Source organism: Microcaecilia unicolor, chromosome 6, assembly GCF_901765095.1.
Source record: "Microcaecilia unicolor chromosome 6, aMicUni1.1, whole genome shotgun sequence".
Classification (NCBI taxonomy): Eukaryota; Metazoa; Chordata; class Amphibia; order Gymnophiona; family Siphonopidae; genus Microcaecilia; species Microcaecilia unicolor.
In genome coordinates this window covers 90,612,687-90,636,467 of record NC_044036.1, presented here as the reverse complement: position 1 = coordinate 90,636,467, position 23,781 = coordinate 90,612,687, and the positions used below count along the sequence as shown (strand labels likewise).

The 23,781-nt window shown below is 43.0% G+C and overlaps 1 protein-coding gene across 3 annotated transcripts in view; it reads right to left on the bottom strand.

The window, feature by feature from the left end:
• RALGPS2 (Ral GEF with PH domain and SH3 binding motif 2) overlaps positions 1 to 23,781 on the bottom strand; it is a 677,704-nt gene that overhangs the window by 177,491 nt on the left and 476,432 nt on the right. For all 3 annotated transcript variants that reach the window (XM_030206437.1, XM_030206439.1, XM_030206438.1), the window contains 2 exons: positions 10,250 to 10,304; positions 9,006 to 9,083 (listed from right to left, as the gene is read on the bottom strand). In XM_030206437.1, coding sequence (XP_030062297.1) covers positions 9,006 to 9,083; positions 10,250 to 10,304 — 133 coding nt within the window. The remainder of the gene's footprint in view (positions 1 to 9,005; positions 9,084 to 10,249; positions 10,305 to 23,781) is intronic.

The following is a 23,781-nucleotide window of genomic DNA, read 5'->3' as shown; positions in this document are numbered from 1 at the left end:
CAAATTTGAAAGTTACCAGCCAGTATCCAACAACCCATTTCTAGGGAAACTTATTGAACAGTCTGTGTTCAACTTAATGATTGGCTAGAAGAGAGAAACTGGCGAGATCCATGTGAATCTGGATTCAGACCCGGTTATGGAACAGAAATGGTCCTCATATCCCTACTAGATTATCTTCACAGAAACCGAGACACGGGATTTTCCTCGGTGTTAGTACTGCTAGATTTCTCAGCAGCTTTTGACACTGTGGATCATGATATCACGCTAGCACGACTGACATAAACAGGTATCAATGGAACAGCACTTGCCTGGTTCAGCTCCTATCTATCTATCAGACAGGCAACAATCCATAATGTTTGGCAGCAACTCATTGCCACCATGGGCACTGACCTGCAGTGTACCACAAGGATTGATACTATCACCTATTCTGTTCAATATCTACCTCAAACCACTAGGCTGAGCAGATTTGGTCAATGGACACTCAGTTCTACATCTACGCGGATGATGTGCAGCTACTCATACCCACTGAACCTGACTTACCTACAACCTTGAATAAACTGATTACCTGTCTAACATCAATTCAAGAATGGGCTAAACACAACAAACACAGAAGGGAAAAACGTCATGGAAGCGCTGGAAGGGAAAAGGGCGCGTCAACTAGGAACCCCGACGCGCAGTGCTGGTACTGGCAGCGAGGAACCCCCAGGATTCCTACCACTCAGCGCCGCGCCCCGGCAGGAACACCGCTTCGCTTGTGACATGGGGTCCATTTACCAAGCTGCAGGAAAAAAGGGCCCTGCGCTAGCGGCGGAGGCCATTTCCTAACCACAAGAACATATCAAGTGAAATCAAACTCCAACACATCATCAGCATGGAAAGCAGCCTGTGGAGTACCCCAAGGATCACCACTATCACCGATCCTCTTCAACCTAATGATGTCCCCACTAGCCAAGGCATTATACAACCAAGGCCTTAACCCTTTTATCTACGCAGACGATGTCACAATATACATTCCATACAAACATGATCTTACAGAAATCACCAACAAAATCAAGCTCAGCCTGAACATCATGGACTCATGGGCTAATGCATTTCAACTAAAGCTCAATAAAGAAAAAACACATTCCAGCTTATTTTCGAAAGACGCCCATATTTTGACCCAAATCGGGAGATGGGCGTCTTTCTCCCGTGGGCGAACAAATCGGTATAATCGAAAGCTGATTTTGGTCGTCTTCAACTGCACTCCGTCGCAGGAACGAACAAAGTTGACGGGGGCGTGTCGGAGGCGTGACTGGGGCATGGTTATCGGCCGAGGAGAGATGGGCGTCTTTAGCTGATAATTGAAACAAGAAGGGCGTTTTTGACGAGAATTTGGTCCGCTTTATTTGGACCATTTTTTTTCAGGTCCAAGTCCCAAAAAAGTGCCCCAACTGACCAGATGACCACCGGAGGGAATCGGGGATCACCTCCCCTGACTCCCCCAGTGGTCACTAACCCCCGCCCACCAAAAAAAACCCCCACTTTACAAACTTTTTTTCCCAGCCTGTATGCCAGCCTCAAATGCTGTACCCACTTCCATGACAGCAGAATGTGTTCTATCCTCTGATAGCCTTTCCCTGGTTCTGATGTGGATCTCAGGTGAGTGTGACACCTTTTCTGTTAAGGGCACTGCAGAGTCACATCAGCAATGCATTGTGGTGGGTGTAGGGTATTGGGCTCCATGATTCCACTAGCTTGTGTTACATGCTCACGATGTTGGTAGTTGGTAGGCTCTACTCCCATGGTGCTTTTCCCTCTGCTTACTGGGTCAGAGTGTGCCCTGTTTTGTTTCTGGTAGTCCATAAGGTAGAGGCCATTTTTGTAAGACATTTTTAGATCCCTTTCATGTGTTAGCCACGTTACAGAACTTAGTTCTTACCTTGAATGTTGCTGAAAGAGGGCATTGTACACCATTCTGCCAGCTCAGGCCTACTGCTAATCTCAGTAGCAGTGAGACTCGTTGCCAGTGGGGCACAACCTCTGATCTGCAGTTAACTGTGAGTAAACGTGCTTATTCCAATAAAGGACGTTTTCGGAGACATTAGTCTTCAGGTGTCAACTGGTATGCCAAGATTATACAGCAGCAACAAGTCCTAGAGGCCTGCGTGTATGCAGGTCCCTGGAGCACTTTTAGTGGGTACCGCAGTGGACTTCAGGCAGGCGGACCCAGGCCCATCCCCCCTACCTGTAACACTTGTGCTGGTAAATGGGAGGCCTCCAAAACCCACATGTAGGTGCCCCCTTCACCCCTAAGAGCTATGGCAGTGTTGTACATTTGTGGGTAGTGGGTTTTGGGGGAGAGGGGTTGGGGGCTCATAACCGTGGTAAGGGACCTATGCATGTGGGAGCATTGTCTGAAATCCACCGCACTGACATCTAAGGTGTCCAGTTGGTGTCCTGGCATGTCAGGGAGGCGAGTGCACTACGAATCCTGGCCCCTCCCATGACCAAATGGCTTGGATTGGGACGTTTTTGAGCTGGGCGTTTTTAGTTTTCATTATCGCTAAAAACAAACGCCCAGCTCTAAACGACTAAATCCATGGCATTTTGGTCCGTATAAACCGTATTTTCGAAGCAGAAGATGGACGCCCATTTTTTTTTTTAAATACGGTCTGTCCCACCCCTTCACGTACCCGTTCTTGGACATAGACGCCCATGGAGATGGGCGTTCGATTATGCCCCTCATTGTCTCATCTTCTCATCCCAACACAATGCATACAACCCCAACACAATGCAAACAACACCCCAGATCACACCCTCCCTATCTCAGACAGCCTGAAAATTCTCGGTGTCATATTGGACCGTAGCCTAACACTAGAAAGCCAAGTGAAATCCACAACGAAGAATATGTTCCACTCAATGTGGAAGCAAAACAGCAAAAGTAGAGGCTGACAAATGCGCAAATCAATAGGGAGATAATCTAAAAAAACAGTTTATTCAGAATATTCATATCAATATCAAGGACCCAACATGGTCCGTGTTTCGGCGCCAAAGCGCCTGCCTCAGGGGTCACAATCAACTTTCTCTGAGAAGAAGCTGATAGGCTTGAATTCCTTTATATATGCAAGTTAATCCACAGAGAGAACAAAAGAACAGCCAACCGATCAGCAAACACCATGTGGACACTCAAACGACTGAAACCATTCTTCCCAAGGGAAACATTTCGCAACCTGATACAATCAATGGTACTAAGTCACGTTGACTACTGTAATGGAATTTATGTGGGATGCAAAGAACAAATCCTAAAGAAACTTCAGACAACTCAAAACACAGCAGCCAGGCTTATATTTGGAAAAACGAGATTTGAAACGCGATTTGAAAAATTACACTGGCTCCCAATCAAAAACGTATCACTTTCAAAATCTGCACCCTAGTTCATAAAATAATCTTCAGCAAAGCCCCGAGATACATGACAGACCTCACAGACCTACCAACCAGAAACACATCCGAATCATCACAAACATATCTAAATCTCCACTACCCAAGTTGCAAAGGACTTAAATACAAATCAACTTACGCATCCAGTTTCTCCTTTATAAGCACACAACTGTGGAACGCATTACCGAAAGCTGTGAAAACAACATATGGCAATTTAAACTTCCTGAAATCACTAAAAACTAACTTGTTCCAAAAGGCTTACCCTACCGATCCAACTTAAATGCTCAAACTCTGCAACACATCAAAACCAAAGTACGTAAAGGTCACAACATAACCCTTCCGCTTTATGACACCCTAACGAGACTGTTCCATGAGAACCTATCTTACCACATCATTTTGTATTTGTTCACACCGGAGTCTGTGAACGCCTCTCCGGTACTATGTAAGCCACATTGAGCCTGCAAATAGGTGGGAAAATGTGGGATACAAATACAAAAAAAACAAACAAACAAAACTTTGCTTATCTGGGTCCCTAACACAAGTGGATATATACCTGACATCAAAATCTCTTTTGGGAAGCACAAACTCCCCCTCAAATCACAAATCAATAACTTTGGAATACAGTTAGACTCAACACTTACTCTGATCCCCCAAATTCAAGCAACCTTCAAGAGCTGCTTCTACTATTTGCAACAGCTATGCTGCCTCTTTCCTTATACTAAGAAGGTAAATCTTATCCCAGTTGTGCATGCCATGATAACATCAAGACTGGATTACTGCAATGCACTCTACAACGGTCTGACTACAAAGGGCCTGCACCAGCTCCAATTGATTCAGAATGCTGCAGCAAGACTCATAGAAGGTTGCAAGCGACGTGACCACATAACACCATTTTTGCAAAACCTTCACTGGCTACCAGTACAATACAGGGCTAAATTTAAAACGCCATGTCTGATCGTCAAGACCCTTAAAGAAAATGACCCTGAGTACCTGAAGAACAGGATGATCCTCTACATACTGCCAAGGACACTAAGGTCCTCTCAAGGACTATCACTAACCACATCCTCTCTGGCTATTGTAGGGTGGGTCCCTCAGTGATCACCCCACCCCTGAAGGGTGGCTTAGCATTTGAGTACCAGCAACGTTTTTGCTAGAAAAAATGTACTGGTTATTTGAATATTTTTACATATTTGTCTATTGCTCATGTTTGATTTATTCTTACCGTACATTGCCTTGAGTGAATTCCTTCAAAAAATCCTAATAAAAATAAATAACTGGACCAGGATATGCACTGCAGTCTAAGCGAGATGTTAGAAACTCACAATTGCTGCTCCAATTGTTTTTTTTCATCTTTTAACATGAATTCTGCTGATGTTCCTGTTTTTAACTTTTCTTCAGCATACATATTTAAACCTTTTATGGGGATGAAATTCGGAGCTCATGAGTCAAGCGGCCATTCTTTGTGGGCTCACTAGCACCCCCTACCTCCTCCTTTTTATACAAAATTATCTCTGCACACTCATTAGGGTCAAAGTTGCCATGTCTGTGGTAAAACCATGGAATTGGATGGTTTTCCGTGAGCCCCTGCGCGAAAAATTCAAAATCTGCGAGTAACGGGTTTTTGGGCAGTTTTTCCCCCAGGGGCCCACTGGTGGGTGTATTTTTCCCCTCATCATCTTATTGGTCAAATTTGACCAATAGGATGGTGAGGGAGGCGGGATCCAGCCCACTTTTAAAAGCTTTGAGCCGCACCACCGCCAGTGTAGTTAGTGGACTCAGTGACTTAGGGTTATTCTGAAAACTTGACCTGTTGGTGGCCCTAAAGGACTGGGAATGAAAAACAAGGGTGCTGTTTTCTTCATTGTAGAAGAGATGAGATCATCAGCATCCTTAGCTCTTTTTGATTACTAATTCTTTCGTGATCTCTAAGTCTACCTGCATGCCGCCTCATGAAATTTCTAAACAAGTTTCTAGTCTTACCTAATTGTCCATTGTTCCAGTTTAGCATTCCCTTTTTAGGAATCATAGCAGTTACAATTAGGGCCTTTTTAAAGTTTTGCTTATGACAATGTAATTGCTTTATCTCCTGAAATTTTTACTATATAGATCTAAGTAGTTCTTAGTAACAAACTGGCTTAAAGTTTGTGAAATTTTGTTTCCATGTACCTTTCTTAAAATATACAAACTACACATAGGTGTTGGAAATACATATAATCTTGACATCATAAAGAGAAATAGACTAATGATGCCTAGCTGTTAGGATAGTTGCACAACTGATGTAGACAGAGATGCCAGATCATTAACACACAAACGATGAGTACAATGAATGCAAGAGTAAAGACACTGGGAATTCTGCAGTGGGGGTGTCTGTAGTGAATTCAAAAAGTCCCTACCAGAAGCAGTATAATTGGGACTGTACAATGACATTTTCTAGTTGCTAGCACTACTACACTTTTGCCTTATAAAGATGCTAGAAGGTAGGAGTGTCTGGTATTCTGATCAGATGAGATTAGTATAGGAGGGAATTAATCAGTACTATACTATACAGTCCTGTGCAAGATTCAAATCTCTGTCTTTGGTTTGCCTACCTGCCTCTGACCATGTATGTGAAGGGACAGCCCTCTAGCCTAAAGCCTTAGCCAACTAAGGGCCCGAATCACAGAAGTCCTTGTTAAAAACCATGTGCGTTTAGATCCTCAGTAGAACTTATCGATTTGGAAATAGCGTGTCATGCTCACAGGAAATTGTATGCAATTTCAGCAAGCAGCTCGGTAGGGAAAGTGCCTAGCACATGCTTAGAACAGTCTCTCGGTAAGTGTCCCTGTTCCATGAATGTACTAGGTCTGGTGTACTCCTTCCTTTCCCCAGCAATACTTGTTGGCTCTACTGTCCCCCTGTCTCTTTTCCCTTGCAGTGCTCTGGTGCTGGCTCCACCTTCCTCCTGCAGCTTATTTGCCTTCCTTCTGCCCCCGATAATTTCAATTGGGAATCTCCTTGATGAAAGCCCCCCCAGCTGACATCATAGCTGGCATCACAGGGGCTTTTCCCAGCTGACTGGTTGTCTGCTTGTTTCTCCATCCCTAAGCTGTTCTATGCGCGACGACATTGTTTGCTATTGAAAAATAATCTCCTCCTTGCTGAAAGCTCTCCCCCCCCCTAAGCTGTTTTTTTGTTCCTCTAAGCTGCTCTCTACTCTACGACAAGTTTTGCTATTGAAAAATGTAAGTAGACTGCACTTCCCAGAAGTCTCCCTCATAAGACGACAGCTCCAGACCTGATGGAAAATTTTGCATGTTAAAGGAGGTGGTCCATTCTGTGCATCGCTTGAAATGTGTCAGACCTGTGAGTTCTTGTACCAAGTAGAGCGCTGCCGAGCCCGGTACTCGGACCAGGTTCTGCTTGGCGGCCGGACAACCGTGGGTTTCACCTGTGCTGACCGCCGTTCCCCAGATGTTGAGCCCCTAGGTGCGGGCGGCCTGCAGGGCTTATGAGATGGAGCAGAAAGCGGGGTGATGAACGTGACGGCCAGACAGACAGCAGGCAAGAGAGTGATCCAGGTACAGGCAGAGTCAGGATGCAGGCAGCAGACACAAGAGTAATCCAGGTACAGGCAAGGTCAGGAGGCAGGCAGCAGACACAAGAGTAATCCAGGTACAGGCAAGGTCAGGAGGCAGGCAGCAGACACAAGAGTAATCCAGGTACAGGCAAGGTCAGGAGGCAGGCAGCAGACACGAGAGTAATCCAGGTACAGGCTAAGTCAGCAACGAAGAACAAAGTACAGGAGAAGCACACTACTGAGCAAGTAACACCTACCAAAGTAGAAGCCGAAGCAAGGAGTCTAGGGAGAGCTCAGCTAATAAAGTGCTGGCGTCTGACATCAGCAGGGAGAAGGGGCACAGCCATAGGTCAAGAGCAGGGGAAGGAGTAACCGGAAGACCAATAGGAGAGAACAAGGGAAGCCAGGCAGAGGAAGAGCAGACCCAGGTGGGTGGAAGCAAAGCAATCAAGGAGCCTGGAAGCCAGGCAGAGAGAGAGCAGAGCCAGGTGCATGGAAGCAAAGCAATCAAGGAGCCTGCAGCCAGAGAAGAACTACACACACATGGCTCAGGGCTGTGCCAGTCAAGTGTGCGTGTCGACAGGACCCTGTGCAGCCTGAGGACGCTGCTTGCGTTGAGGTAGGGGACATGACAGTATGCTCATTTTAATACTAATGAGCTCTTTGTAATACAATTGCATAGGATTATCATTAGCTGCTACCCCAAACAGTAAAAACCACGCAGAACCCCTTTGTGCATTAGACGTTGAATAACGTCATTACTAGAAATGCTAGAACCAGTTTAAATTAGACATTGCTAGCACAGTAAGCTTTGAGCATCGGCCCCTAAGTCCATACAGTTCTAGTGGTAGAACTTATTGCCCTAATCAGTGGAGTCTCTAGAAAAAAGTGTAGGAGCTGGTACAGTAATAAGAAGCCGCTTAAGAACTGCAATGACTTGGGTCAGTGGGAACAAGTAACCTGCTGCATTCCACTCAGAGTCTAGGAGAGAAATTGGACATTGTATAATTCCAGCTGAGTACCTAGGACCTTCAAAACAAATATTTAAGGTCCTGAAATGTTATCCAGAGGCTGAGAGAAAGTAAAGGAACCACTTAAACAACTAGCCCTAGGAATATCACCTCCACCCAGGATCAGCCTGTTATCCAACCAACTTCAGAGTCTCAGTAACAAGACTCCCTGAGCCGTTAGTCCAAGACTGTGAAGAGCCTATTCTATTTGATACCTACCTGATATTAAGAGATATGCTGTTTGGAGGAAAGTTATATGGAGAGTATGTACATATTCTCACAAGGAGAAATAGATAAGAGGATATCAGAGACTTTGTAAATAGTTTACCTAATGCCTCTACCAAAGTAATTGCTGTTGCTGTTATAGTGTCCCATTCATTTTTTTGCCTGACAAAGACTTTAGTAAGCAAGTTGGTTCAGAACTCATTTACTGTAGTAGCCGGACTTATTGAGTGAGAGAAGAGAACATGAGAGGTAATTGCCTCTGGCCTCCTAGTGCATGCCAGTCCCGGGCCCTGGGCCCAAACCAACAAATTACTATTTACGTATGGGGCTCAAACTAGGGCGCTGCCTGGGCAAACTTTTAACCCCAGGTTAAACAAGTATAGTAAGATTGTTATAAATGGACAATGAAGAAAGCCTGACTCAAGAGATACAGTCTCATATACTGCACTTGCAATTTAAGAGAACTTGATTAGTAGGCTTATTTTAAAGATCAATTATAGACTGTCCACCTCTGTCCAAGTAAAAATAATTACCATAAAAATATTTTGTGTTGCTGTCCAGCTCCACAGCTGCCATCATTAAATCTTTAAAACCTTGATTTAAAGCTGAATGTTCCAAAAGCCATACTTGCACATCAAGATTATGCAGAATTAAATGCACAAATTAAAGGCATAAGAGATTTTACACCAACACAAAAGCCCCAACACCAGAAAGATCAGGAGTATAATGACAGATTCATATCCACTACCACCACCAACAGAGGGGACTGACTGTTACCCAAGTGAATGGAATTATACCTGCTGGCCTTCACCTGCCCTTGATAGCCATTTCGTGCCACTCTTGTCACCGGCCCGAGAGAATGGTAGAATCTGTTCCTGTTGAATCCATTATAAATTGTATGCATTAAATGCACTTAAATAGCCACAGAATAAGAATATTATCATGAATAAGAGTGCGGTCATTTCCCTTGCATCATACAAGGCCCTACCATGGAATATGCAATACAGAATGGTTCAATATTCATCTTCACTTACACACAAGGCAGCATTGGCATCTATATATATTTAGGAACAGTGAAATACAAGCACAACCTAAACATTTCTGTAATTTGTGGAACTACAAAGTTTAGTCTCCCTTTGGGCTGGCTATTAATTTCACAAATTTGTCTTGTATCGTCAAGGATTACTTTCTGTGGGAATGGCTTAGAATCTGCCACTACTTTTCATATCCAGTGCAACAGAAGTGTTCTGCTCCACTCCTCTCTTCCAGAAAATGCTTAGAGTAACACTACAACAGGAGGGTTACCTGTGTGCATATCCATACTTATTTTTCAGAACCCTTTTTTCTACTGGATCCAAATATTTCCTTTTGGGTTAGTAAGATAAAATGTCATTCCAGAACAGACAGAAGGTTCCAACTGGCCATAGTGTCCAGCACTGAATCAGTATTCCAAATCTAGTCAGCAAACTCTTATGAAGAAATATTTGCTATGTCTGAACTAACAGCTGCTCAGACTCAAGACATCATTTAAAGTTTTTTTTTTTTTTTTTTTTTTGGTCATCTCTCTTTGTAAAACGGGTTTGGTTAAAAACTCCTTATCATGGAACTGTACCTAAGTACATTGTATTTTATTATATAAAAAATATAACAGTGTGATTAAGTAGTTTCCTCTCTTGAAATAGTAAATACTAGGTATGTAACAGCTAGATATACTAATGTAAAAATATTTTCATCTAAACCTTAAGAAATATGGAAGAAGCTGATAACATATACGACACTACCAATTCTGCTTATTATCATGGGATGCAGACAGGTAAGTCTTGGTGTCTAACAACAACCATATACATTCAACTAACAGTGGAAACTATATTGCTTTGAGATGGAGAACAGCAACAACTATAAGAATTACCTCTTTCTTGGCAGAATTTGCAAATGTAACTGCAGTAGTATATGAACATTCTCAGGCTATATAATGGGTGTCGATGAAAAGAAACTTAAAATGTCAATTAAAACAAAAGTTCAAAAGAGAACTTTCGCTTACCTCTCAAATGCTGGCCATGTAGTCTCTTCACTAAGTTCTGATCCATCACTGCTACCTAAAAGCAAACATGCCATAGCTGTACAATCAGGCATCTATTACTTTTCTATACACTGGAGACAGGCTGCATCATACTTAACTTTAGTTCTAGATGCATCAAATGCTAGTGTATCATATAGCGAAGCTACTCACCTGTAGCAGATGTTCACTGAGGACAGCAGGGCACATTCACACATATAGGTGACATCATCTGAAGGAGCCTGGTGGGAGAACATCCCCAGGATCTTTCCAGAAGCTTTAGGGAGTTTTACGGTGCAGGCACACATGCCTTTGCACCTGCTGTGACTACGATGGACTAGCCAGTCTATTAAAAAGCTGAGAGAAGACAGCTCCTAGGGAAGGAGAGCTAGATATGTGACTGGGTGTCCTGCTGTCCTCAGACAACACCTGTTACAGATGAGTAACTTCACTTTCTCCAAGGACAAGCAGGACAGCATATCTGCAAGCATTAGAATCCCTAGCTATCAGGCTGATCAAAAATAAAAGGGGTGGGAGAAGACTGTGCAGTGCAGAGGAGAGAGTCACAGAGGCCAGTGTGTGCCTAGCCATCGGCAGAGGAGAAACTCATTGGGGAGCAGTGCGGCTCTCATGTCATAAAAGTGAACCTGGAACAGCTTAAAAAGTGTGCTTTACCTGCAGTGCGGTCGCAGGGCACAGCCAAAAGGGAGTATGTGCGCTGCTCAAAAGATACTGTGCACGGGCACTGTCACAGCCTCCAAAGGGAGCATCATAGTCAAGGATGTCTAACATCTCAGCCCTGGGGCTTGTCTTTGACCTCCAAATCACTTGGAATAGATCTAGACATTTCCCTGAAAAAGAAACAAAGGCAGGCTCCTCTGGGGGAGACCTTTCTTGAGGTGGGGAGGAGTCAGATGGTATACCAAGGGAGCCATCCTCCAAGAGCAGTCCATATCAGACTCAGACTCAGCAAAATATTCTTCTCGAGAAGGCCGAGTCTGTGCTGCCTCAGTCCACTGGACTTTGGGCAAGAGTACTGAGGGATGGGTACCCTCCTGGGCTCCAGGGGAGCTTCCTCTCCCAATGGGCTGAAAAGAACCACCGCTTCTTCCAACACCAACACCCAGCAAGACACCAGTGTCAATGAACGGGTGATGGACAAAGCATGAACTTTCAGGAGCAGCATCGTGGCTGACACTGATGCTCACGATGTCAAGTCAAGATCTGCTCTAACGTCCTGCAACAGGGCCCGGAGCATCGTTAAAGGCAGGGCCGATGTCACTGAGTATAATGAAATATTTTAAAGATTGTTTTTCCATTCTGTTCTAAATCGACAGTCTACTTTAAAGTTCCTGTTTTCTGACCAAAGCTAATTTTTTCTTGCAAAACAAGATGAAGTCATGTCTCTGATTTATTTGGTGCAAAAGAGAAGTGGAGCATGTTTAAGGGTCAAGAGATACGCCATATGGCCAGTGGCTTGTTTACTTGAAACCAAGAGCATGTGACTACATTCTCTTGCACATCTTTGTAATTTTCTATGTCTCTGAAAAAACCTAATAAAAAGGGGAGCTTTGAACAGTGAAGCCAGAAGCTCATCTATGGGTGGACGCACTGCATAGAACCATACTCCTGGTCAGACTCTGGCTTTGCTGAAAAGGGGGCTTCTCTCAGCTGATGTAAAAAGCCTGGATGTAGAGATTAAGGACCAGTGATGGATGGATGTATAATGATTGTTTATTGCTTCTTTTCCGGGTCTAGAAACTCCTAGCATTGCTTGAATGTAGGGACCAGTGATGTAATGATTTCTTATAGGTATTGCTTCTTTTCAGTTATATAGCTAATCATTGTGTATATAGCTTAATCATTGTATGTATCTTAATCAATATGTATTTAGAACCTCTAATAAAAGTCTCATTTACCTAATACGAATCTAAAAGAATCCACAGTAATTACTGAGTAGTCTGTGTCAGTAAAGCAGGCTGTAAAACCAGGTCAGAACATTTTGGCGACGAGGGTGGGATTCGTAGAAGTAATGACATTTTTTAAGAGGAATGAGGAGGAGGACAATGTATCGAAAATCAATAAAAGAAATTAAACTAAAAAATCTCAGGTAGGGATGAGGTACCATATGATAAAATTGCAAAATTGGAGCAACAAGTGTGTGATCTACGTAGTCAAAATGAGATGCTTACATATCAGACCATAACTGAGCTTGCTTTTGTAAGAGAGGTACAATATAAATATAAGGAAAAAAAGGGGAAAATCAATAAAAATAAAATATATTTATGAATTACTAAAGCAGGGTTGGATTCATAGTCCCGCCATCTGTAATTGGATGGTGGCTTAGACAAGTTTTTTTTCATAGCTGATTTACATACAAATTGTGCATCGTATTGATGATATAATGATTTGCGGGGATATATATAGGAAGATGTTTAGACTCTTTAAGTGTCCTAGTGAATGAAAATTATGCTAATTGGAGCCTTTGGCAGAAACAAAAGAATTAAGTAACACTAGAGTTTTAGAGCAGTAAGCTGCCAGAAGCAGGAAACAGCTGTTAGCATGTGGTCGGGCTTTAGCAGATACGGAACAACTATTTATAGGACATTAGAATGAAGTGGAGAAGGAGGAAATAGTTAATACATACAGTTATATATTGTTTGTATGGCTTTGAAAACTGAGAATTTGGGATAATGTTATGTATATACCAACTCATAGTCTGTGACAAATAAATTAGCCACTTGGCTACCTACTTGGTACAAAAATAATTGGAAAATTTATATCATGGATTTGTGGGGCAGAGAATTGTGGCAAGATATTTGGAATTATGTACAAAATACTAATGTTATTGTTTTTAATGTAGATGTCCATTGCAAGGGTGATACTTTAGAACATCTCTACAATGCAGTGGCTGATGAACAAAGTAAAATCACACCCCTCTTGGTGGAAACTGTGGAACAGCCAGATAATTGCTCAGATTTGGCGACATGGGAGCACCAAACATGTGGACATCTGGGAAGAAAGGCCATTTACAGGTGGGCAACAGATTGTGGTATTAGTTTAATTATGGATGTTATTAAAATTGTTATTGCTGAATGTCTGGTCTGTTAATACCAGACTAGGCGATCTGTTCCCCACATGTCTAAGGGGTGACTATAAAGGGGAAAATTACCTAGACAAATTTGGCAGATGGATTACCTAAGTTGCAAGGATGTCAATATGTGTGCACAGCAGTAGATACTTATTCTAGACTAGTAAAAAAAGGCCCGTTTCTTAAAACAATGAAACGGGTGCTAGCAAGGTTATCATCTAATGGCGATTATGTTTTTAAGGGATCTGTTAGGAAGAATGTGCTGTGATGATAAAGAATAATTGGGAAGGGTGTATAATGAGTAATATGGTCCAAGGGTATGACATGTGGATTGTTTTCTTTTTTTTAATCTGTTTTAAAAAATTTTTTATTTATAGTACATGTCAAAAAAGCTAAAGAGTACGCAGAAATTTAACATTTTTTATTAGAAATATAATGCTTGTTTACATTTGCAAGATTTCTTTATAACCAATATTTTTAGTGAAAACTTTGTTACATTGAGGGAAAAGCTTTCCTTGTTCAGAACCATCTATGACTTTTCTAATTGTCTTTGATTGTCATTTTCAGGATGTAGTGCTGCTGTTCTATGGCAAACAGTACCAGTAATTCGAAAACAATAAGGGCCATATCCGGGTGGTGGTGCAATGTTAGCTCCCATGGAGGCAAAAGCTAAGGAACTATTAATGGACCTAATGTTTTGAACAAAATTCTTTGAATATTCATGTTCCCCGGAGAGAAGCTGCTGTATTAATTCATTGTACCTAATTCCTGGAAGTTGTACTTTGCCCTTACTACAACATTGTGTAAATAGGTTGTCAGAAGGTGTTTCACTGTGAAAATGTTTGGCATTGCAAAATATACAGACTGCGTTCATTGGACCACAACTATAGTAATGAGTTTGGTTCTCATTGATAGTCTCTTATTGCAATTCCTGTGGTTGGAGTTCTGAACTGTGCTGTCACTGTATCTGTTCTTCTTGCTTTATTTTGTGCTGTGTGTGCTGTTTCACAGGGTTTTTTTCTTTTGTTTCAGATTTCCAATTGTTTTGCGTTTGAAATCTGTTATATTTTGTGTAGTCGTTCTTCGCTGCTTGTCTGTCATTTCTGCAAGTGTTTTGCGCCCTAAATCTTTTTGTCTTTGTCTTGTTTGTCTCTGTTTTCCTGTCATTTGTTTAATTCTTTCATGTTCTAAATATGTTCTCCTTTTTCTATTTGTTGCTCTTTCTTCTTCTGTTATTTTTTCAAATCTTTTGTGTTGTATTGCAGTGTGCCTTGTTCTATGTGTTTGTCTCTGTTCGTCCGTCATTTCAGCAATTCTGTGCCTTTCTGAATTGGCGTTTCTTTGTCAGTTACTTGCACTTTCCTCATCAGTCATCTTTTGTATCTTGGACCTTTTTCTTGCAGTGGCTTTTTGACTTTCATGTGCCTTTTCATCTTCACTCACAGCCGCACGTCTTTTTCGTTGTGCGTCAGCTCTTTTTCTTTTAACGTCAGCCTGCTCCTCAGCAGTTAGTGTTCTTTTTCTAGTCATGTGATGTTCACCACATTGGAATGTGTCTCTGATTGTTGTTTGTGAGCTACAGTACGTTGAACTGTGCCTCTGCTTCTTCTCGGTGCCCTGCCTTCCCCCTCCATGTGCTGCAATTCTTCCCTATGCTCTCATCCTCTCCGATGCAATCCATGTGCAGTGATTCTCCTATGCCGTTCCTCCCCTTCCCTCCCCAGCGATGGTGGCCTCTACATGATGTGCACTGATTCTCCTATGCTCTCTCCTCCCCTTGCCTCCCATGCCATCCATATCCTGCAATTCGTCTGTGTGCGAGTGTGTGTGTGTGGGTGAGAGAGAGAGAGAGAGAGAGAGAGAGAGTGATACAGAGAGCGCGTGTGTGTGAGACAGAGAGAGAGTGTGAATGTGAGACAGAAAGACAGTGAGTGTGACACAGTAAGAGAGAGTGTGTCTGTGAGAGAGTGGGTGTGTCTGAGAGAGAGAGTGTGTGTGTAAGAGAGACAGAGAGTGTGTGTGTGTGTGAGAAAGAGACAGAGTGTATGTATGTGTGTCAGAGAGAGAAACTGAGTATGAGTGTGTGAGAGAGAGACAGAGTGTGTGTGTGTGAGACAGAGAAACTGAGTATGAGAGAGTGTAAGAGAGAGAGAAAGTGTGTGTGTGTGTGTGTGTGTGTGAGAGACAGAGAGTGAGTGAATGTGTGTGAGAGAGAGAGTGTGTGAGAGTGACAATGTGTTAGAGTGTGTCTGCGAGAGACAGAGACAGTGTGTGTGAGAGAGAGCAAGAGAGAGAGTGTGAGAGTGTGTGTGTGTTATTTATTTATTTTTACATTTGTACCCCGCGCTTTCCCACTCATGGCAAGCTCAATGCGGCTTACATGGGGCAATGGAGGGTTAGGTGACTTGCCCAGAGTCACAAGGAGCTGCCTGTGCCTGAAGTGGGAATCGAACTCAGTTCCTCAGTTCCCCAGGACCAAAGTCCACCACCCTAACCACTAGGCCACTCCTCCACTCAGAAAGAGAGTGTGTGTGTGAGACAGACTTTGTGCGAGTGTGTGTGAGAGACACACACACACAGACAGACAGACCCTGTGTATGTGACTGTGTGAGAGAGAGAGAGAGAGAGAGAGAGAGAGAGAGAGAGCGAGAGTGTGTGACAGTGATTGCACAGTCTGTGTGATTTGTATCCTTTTCTTTTTTAGATATCCTGTTTTTTCTGTTATATGTAAAAATATGTGCTGTCTCGTCCGCTGGGTACCTCGCGGTTCCGTGTCTGCCTAACGCCAGCTCAGCTTGCCTCCAGCTTTCCCTTCCCTCTCACTGTTCCACCCTCTGACGTCTTAACGTCTTTTTGTGAGTGCAAGACAGTGAGGGGAAATGTAGCGTTGTAAGCTGCTGTCCTTTGCCTCTCAGTCTTGCGCCATTGCTTACGGCGTTCGCCCGCTTCCCGCCACCCTGCTGCCTAAATTGTACCTCAGGGTACATCGCTGTCTGCCTGTCTGTTTTCGTACCATCCCCTAACATCTGTTCAGCTTGCCTCCAGCATTCCCTTCCTTCTCACTGTTCCGCCCTCTGACGTCATTACGTTTTGACGCGAGGCCAGGGCACTGAGGGGGAACGGAACGCTGGAGGCTGGCTGACGTCATTTGATGTTACGAACCCAGGCAAACAGACAGCAATGGAACGTTGGACGTGCAAATTATTATATAGGATATTTAATTGCATATCCTTGCAGGTGAGCTGTTTAAGCTAATACTATTAAAACCTTAGAATTGATAATTAAAAATGGTTCCTATTTTAAAGGCTAATTAGTACAACAATATGCCTCAGACCATAATATATATTAGAGCAGGTTTAACTGAACAAATGAATGGTCTGTTAAAACAACAATTGCGCAAATTGGGGGGGGGGGATCACTGAAAAACTGGAAAGTATTGGGGAGGCAGAAACACCCCTAATGCAAATGGTTACTCCTAACCTACAAGTTTTAGCTACCAAACATGACCAATTAGGATACTGGGAAATTGTAGCAGGAGCCATGATGCCCTACAGAGCCACTCCAGGAGCGGCAGGGCTGAATTTATATATTCTACATGTGATCAAGTTGATACAAAGGGACATTCAAATAATAAATAAAGGAATAGGAGTGGCTATCCCCACAGGATATTTTGGGTTGATAGCCCCACGGTCAAGCTTAGCAGTGAAAGGAATACAAGTTCTAGGAGGGATTATTGACGCAGACTATCAAGGAGAAATAAAGGTTATACTTAATAACCAAGGTTCACAAGATGTGTTAATTCAGGCTAAAGATAGAATTGCTCAGTTATTGATTTCACCTGTGTTACAATCTGGAATTGTAAAATTGGATCCACCAACTACCTTTACCATATAGGGGGATAAAGGATTTGGATCCACTGATTTACCTGTAGGTGCAAAGGTGTGGGTTACTGAGGAGAATGGACACCCGCAACCTGCTGACATCATTGCCCAGTCTGGGCAGGAAAAATGGACTTATGTCCAAGCAAATAAATGTTATTTGAGAGAATAATTGATCTGTTTATATGCTTTATTCATAGATCGTTGTAAGAATCAGTATATTCCGCCTTCTGTCCACCCGGTGGACAGTTACAACTCACTGCTGAGAGTCGGGGCAAGCTTTGGCAATGGAAAAATCATAATGAAATCCAACAAGATAATTACACATGATAGGGAGGGAAGGGAGGGAAGGTTAAAGTTGGGGATAGGAATAGATTGTTGTAAAAGCAATATGTAAATGTGCCATTGGTTGTCTGTTAAGATGTATTTGCGAAAACTTCAATAAAAAAAAAAAAAAAAAAAAAAAGATAATTACACATGTTCAGCTTACTAGATGTGAGCAACTATTAAATATGGAAAGGTGTCCTGCCACACGAACGAGCTTAATATGACTTGCACAAGTCGTAGACAGACAATACAGCAAAGTTGATACAAAAATGTGGACACTGTTGACATTTATATCACTAATGTGTCATTAGCACATGTGTAATACGCTTTTTGTGTGAATTCTACACCTATTAAGATATGCTTCTTTCCCTTAAGTGCCTAGATATATACAGTAAAATGAGCTTGGTATGATACATTGCTAGGAGATTTTGGTATGAGGGTAGAGATAATAAATGCTATTGATGCTGAACCTTTAGCCTAAGCAAAATGTATTAGAATTGACATTACTTAGCTTATTACTTTCCAATATGATAAAGTTTTCTAAATTATACTCAGATAGTTTATAAATAGACATTAATATAGAATACTTTACTAGTTGCATGTTGTGTAACATTTATTTGCCCATATACAAAGGCATACGGCGCAAGATGACTAACTCTGAATACTTGTGGAGGTGAATCTTTCACCGGTGGATTTCTTCCACAGCTTGATTGATAACTCCAAATACTGCCTTGTGCACTGACCTCTTTTGTTCTGGGCAAATTGTGCAGTTTAATTTGGAATACTGCTCATTGTCTGTAATACTGAATTTTGGTTAGTTATTGGTGGACAGCATTATTAACGTTTGCCCTTGGACTATACTTCCTACTAATTTTAGTATGTTTGTTGAAATTAGTGCTCAGTATATTACCCATTTGTATAATCTATCGTATTCCTTTTTTGGTTGTTTTACCTAATATAGATGTATGGAATTGTTATCTCCACTGTCGTTTAGGCAAAATTGAAAACCAAAGACCGAATGTAATGCAATATTTTAAAGATTGTTTTTCAATTCTGCTCTAAACCGACAGTCTACTTTAAAGTTCCTGTTTTCTGACCAAAGCTAATTTTTTCTTGCAAAACAAGATGAAGTCATGTCTCTGATTTATTTGGTGCAAAAGAGAAGTGGAGTATGTTTAAGGGTCAAGAGATACGCCATATGGCCAGTGGCTTGTTTACTTTAAACCAAGAGCATGTGATTACATTCTCTTGCACATCTTTGTAATTTTCCATGGTTTTGAAAAAAAACTAATAAAAAGGGGAGCTTTGAACAGTGAAGCCAGAAGCTCATCTATGGGTGGATGCACTGCATGGAACCAGGCTCCTGGTCAGACCCCGGTTTTGCTGAAAAAGGGGCTTCTCTCAGCTGATGTAAAAAGCCTGGATGTAGAGATTAAGGACCAGTGATGGATGTATGTATAATGATTGCTTATTGCTTCTTTTCCTGGTCAAGAAACTCCTAGCATTGCTTGGATGTAGGGACCAGTGATGTAATGATTGCTTCTTTTCCTGGTCTAGAAACTCCTAGCATTGCTTGAATGTAAGAACCAGTGATGTAATGATTGCTTATAGGCATTGTTTCTTTTCAGTTGTATAGCTAATCATTGTGTATATAGCCTAATCATTGTATATTTAGAACCTCTAATAAAAGTCTCATTTACCTAATATGAATCTAAAAGAATCCACAGTAATTACTGAGTAGTCTGTGTCAGTAAAGCAGGTTGCAAAACCAGGTCAGAACACTGAGGGAATAGCCTGGGAAGATAATGGAGACGAACTGGAGTCACAGTCCTGGCTTTGAGGAGCTGTTGCATCGGCAATTACTCTATGGACTGGGAGTGGCCATCTCGACACTGATACTTCTCTGGTACCAGGAATGTCAGTGTCCTGGAGTTCCTGGCATAGTGCTTCAAAGAGGATTGATGTCGATGCTCCTTCACCTTAGTTCGATGCACAACATTGGTGTCTCTTGGTGACGAGGACGACATTGAACTCTTCTGTATCTTCTGTGTCAAGTCTGAGAATCTCAGCCTGATGGGATGCTACTACTGTACGATGTTGAGGCAGATGGAGACCTCCTTGGTGCCAGTGCATTCCCAATGTCCAATGCAGTTCCGCCAGCCATAGGGACTAATGTTTTTGATACCGCCATCAATGGATCAGACTTTGAAGTGCCAAGAAATCTCTCACATGGAACCTCCCAACTATTTAAGGTCCTTTTCTGCACAGGACAGAGTTTGCAATTAAGAGGCCTTGTGTGGTCAAGTCCTACGCACAACAAGCACTAGTTGTGAGGGTCAGTCACAGACATGACTTTGCTTCAGCGAGAACACTTTTACGCTTATTTTCGAAAGAGAAGAACGCCCATCTTTCGACACAAACCGCAAGATGGGCGTCCTTCTCTCAGGGTCACCCAAAGCGGCATAATCGAAAGCCGATTTTGGGCGTCCTCAACTGCTGTCCATCTTGTGAACGACCAAAGTTAACAGGGGCATGTCGGAGGCGTAGCGAAGGTGGGATTGGGGCGTGCCTAACACATGGGCATCCTTGTCCGATAATGGAAAAAGAAGGGCATCCCTGACGAACACTTGGACGACTTTACCTGGTCCTTTTTTTCCCTTACGACCAAGCCACAAAAATGTGCCCTAAATGACTAGATGACCGCCGGAGGGAATTGGGGATGACCTTCCCTTACACCCCCAGTGGTCACTAACTCCCTCCCACTCTCAAAACAATTAAAAAAAATATTTTTCCAGCCTCTATGCCAGCCTCAATTATCATACCCAGCTCCATGACAGCAGTATGCAGGTCCCTGGAGCAGTTTTAGTGGGTGCAGTGCACTTCAGGCAGGTGGACCCAGGCCCATCCCCCCCTACTTGTTACACTTGTGGTGGTAAATGTGAGCCCTTCAAAACCCACCAGAAACCCACTGTACCCAGATGTAGGTGCCCTCCTTCACCAATTACGGATATGGTAGTGGTGTACAGTTGTGCGGAGTGGGTTTTGGGGGGGCTCAGAAAACAAGGTAAGGGAGCTATGTACCTGGAAGCAATTTCTGAAGTCCACTGCAGTGCCCCCTAAGGTGCCCGGTTGGTGTCTTGGCATGTCAGGGGGCCCAGTGCACTACGAATGCTGGCTCCTCCCATGACCAAATGGCTTGGATTTGGTCGTTTCTGAGATGGGCATCCTTGGTTTCCATTATCGCCGAAAATAAGATCGACCTAAATTTCGCAATTTGGGCATCCCTGACCGTATTATCGAAATGAATGATGGACGCCCATCTTGTTTCGATAATACCAGTTGCCCCGTCCCTTTGTTGGGATGACCTGCGAGGACGTCCTCAGGAAAACTTGGGCGCCCCTTTTGATTATGCCCCTCCACATAAACCAACTAGGTTTTTTGGGACACTGGAGCAAAATAGCTGAAGTGAAATTAAATGACTCTTTCTTTTCTTTTTTTTAAACAGGGAAAAGGTGCTGACTGGGCTCAGGCCATGGGGCTGTGAAAAAGAAAGGAAACTTAAAAGGGCCAAATAAACTAAGAATAAACTACCAAGAATGAAAGGAAATATAAAGGAAAGAGGTTCCATGTACTCGTGCAAAACACATGTGAAGGAGAGAAGGAAAAGCAACAAGGCAAAAAATATGTTGAGAAGAACTAACAAAAATGCATTTCTTCTGCTGGTCACACACGATTGAGGAGGGCGAGAAAGCACCCGTGGTATGTGCAGTACGGGCTGCCAAAGGTTTCTATAAATTATTGAATGCTGGGTAGTGTCTGTTACCCATCTGTGGTGATATGACTGTCCTGCTTGTCCTCGGAGAAACTGAATTTTTAAATCATGACTGGTAGGGGAAAGTGTTGAAAAAGGAAAAAGAGGCTATCAATAGGGGTTTAGAGAGATGGAATAAGCACGGGAGCATATGACAGAAGTTATAAATGTGGTGCAGTGGTCTCACAGCAAAAAGGGGGACCAAGAGGTATCAAGTGCCCTCTTTCATAAAAATGGCTTTCAGAATTGAGATTAGTTGGGGACTTGGGGAGTTAGGTGGGGAGTAAGGGGATTTTGTTTCTGAACAGGGACTTGGGAGGTGGTGAGTTTGGGGAGTAGAGATTCACGGACTGTGCAGCAGTGAGACAAGGCAGCTGAGTGGGGGTATTTGAGACAAGACATAGAAAGGTGGTGTGGATTGCAGGAGATGTGAAATCAAAGGATCTGCAAGTGCCGGGGAATAGATGTTAAGGTAAAGGATAGGTCTGTGAAGGTAGAAATAAAGAAAGAGGCTATGGGAAGGGTTGCAAAGACTGGGATCACTCTAATCAGGAAAAAAATATTATATATATATATATATATCTATATCTATATCTATATCTACACACACACACTTCTTACATTTTTGTATTTTGCTCATACAAGAAGAAACATTTTTATTTCTCCTGTACTGTACTGCTTATAGAAATTGTATTTTCTTGGGATTTCCATTTCTAATTTTCAGTCCTTTATTATGTGATTGTTGAAGGCTGACCTGTGTTCTGTGTGTGACTGAGGGATAACAGTTACTCACCTGTAGCAGGTGTTCATGGAAATCAGGACGAATATTCTTACATGTAGGTGTCTTCATCCAACAGAACCGGCACGGGAATGTTACACAGCATATGAGAAGCCTGTGGGAATGTCGCACCGTGTATGTGTGTGTCTTCCTGCCTGTCGCCATCATGCAGAACCAGCTCAGTCTAATATGTATTGCTGATAGAATTCAACACCTAGGGGAGGTGGGCAGGTATTTAAGAATATACATCCTGCTGTCTTCAGAGAACAATTGCTATAGGTGAGTAACTTTTCTTTCTCTGTGAACAAGCAGGATGAAAATATTCTTACATGTGAGAAGCCCTAGCCCCCAAGCTGCCTTAACAAAAAATAGGGAATAAGAACAATGCCTGCAACAGGTAGGGCTCATTAATATTGAACACAATTGTCAATAACAGAATGAACAGATCATTTTCTCTCTCACTCCCTTTATTTTTTAGGCAGCCTAGAACAGAAAGAAAAGGGTCTGGGGGAGGAGTTGGACCATAGTCCCCAAAAAGATTCTGAAGAACTGACTAACCAAACCAACTATTGTGTTTGTGAGTCCTGTTCCAAACAGTAGTGAGATATGAAAGTGAGGACTGATGACCATGTTGCAGCTCTACAAATCTTCTTTGTGGAGGCTGACTTCAAGTGGGCTACCAGCACAACCATGGCTGTCATTATGAGATGTGAAATGACCCTCCAGAGTCAGCCCAGCCTGGGAATAAGTAAAAGAAATGCAGTCTGCTAGCCAATTAGTCAGAGTGCACTTGCCAATGGCAGCCCCCATCCTGTTTGGATTGAAAGAAACAAAAAGTTGGGTGGACCTTTTATGGGCTTTAGTCCAGGGGCGTAGCTACGGGTGGGCCTGGGTGGGCCCAGGCCCACCCAATTTCAGCTCTGGCCCGCCCACCCACTCTTCCTCAAGGCCTGCGCCAGCCCCAGCTCCCATTGCCGGCCACTGCTGCTTTTCCTGATGAGCAGCAGGGCCGGCGCTACAAAAAGAAGAAGCGCTCAGCTGACTGAGCTGAGCGCCAACGCTAACGCGACGAGAAAAAATGTTTAAAAAAAAAACGCGGCACCGCAGGCAGCCTCGAAGCATTGGCTGCTGGCTCTGCAGGCTCCTCCCGTCTCTTACGTCACTGTCCCTGGAGCGAAGACAGAGGGGGAGATGCACATGGATGGAGGAGAGAGAGGAGAAATTCTAGACAAGGAGGGGAGAGAGGAGTAATTCTGGACATGGAGGGAAGACAGGAAGGAGATGCACATGGATGGAGGGGAGAGGAGAAATGCTGGACATGGATGGAGGGGAAGGAAGAGAGAGGAAGTGAGATGAACATAGATGGAGGGGAGGAGAAATGCTGGACATGGATGGAGGGGAGAGAGGAAAAATGCTGGACATGGATGGAGGAGAGGGAAGAAGGAGGAAGGATATGCATACTGAACGGAGATGAGGGAAAGGGAAAAGAGGAGAAAAACTACACATGGATGGAGAAAATAGGCAAAAGCTGGATCCACGCTATACTTTCTCCAGTCAAGTCTGCGGAGGACCCAGCTTTTACCTATGGATGTAGGGAAGAAATGAAGAAAGGAGGAAAGTAAAGAAATAAAT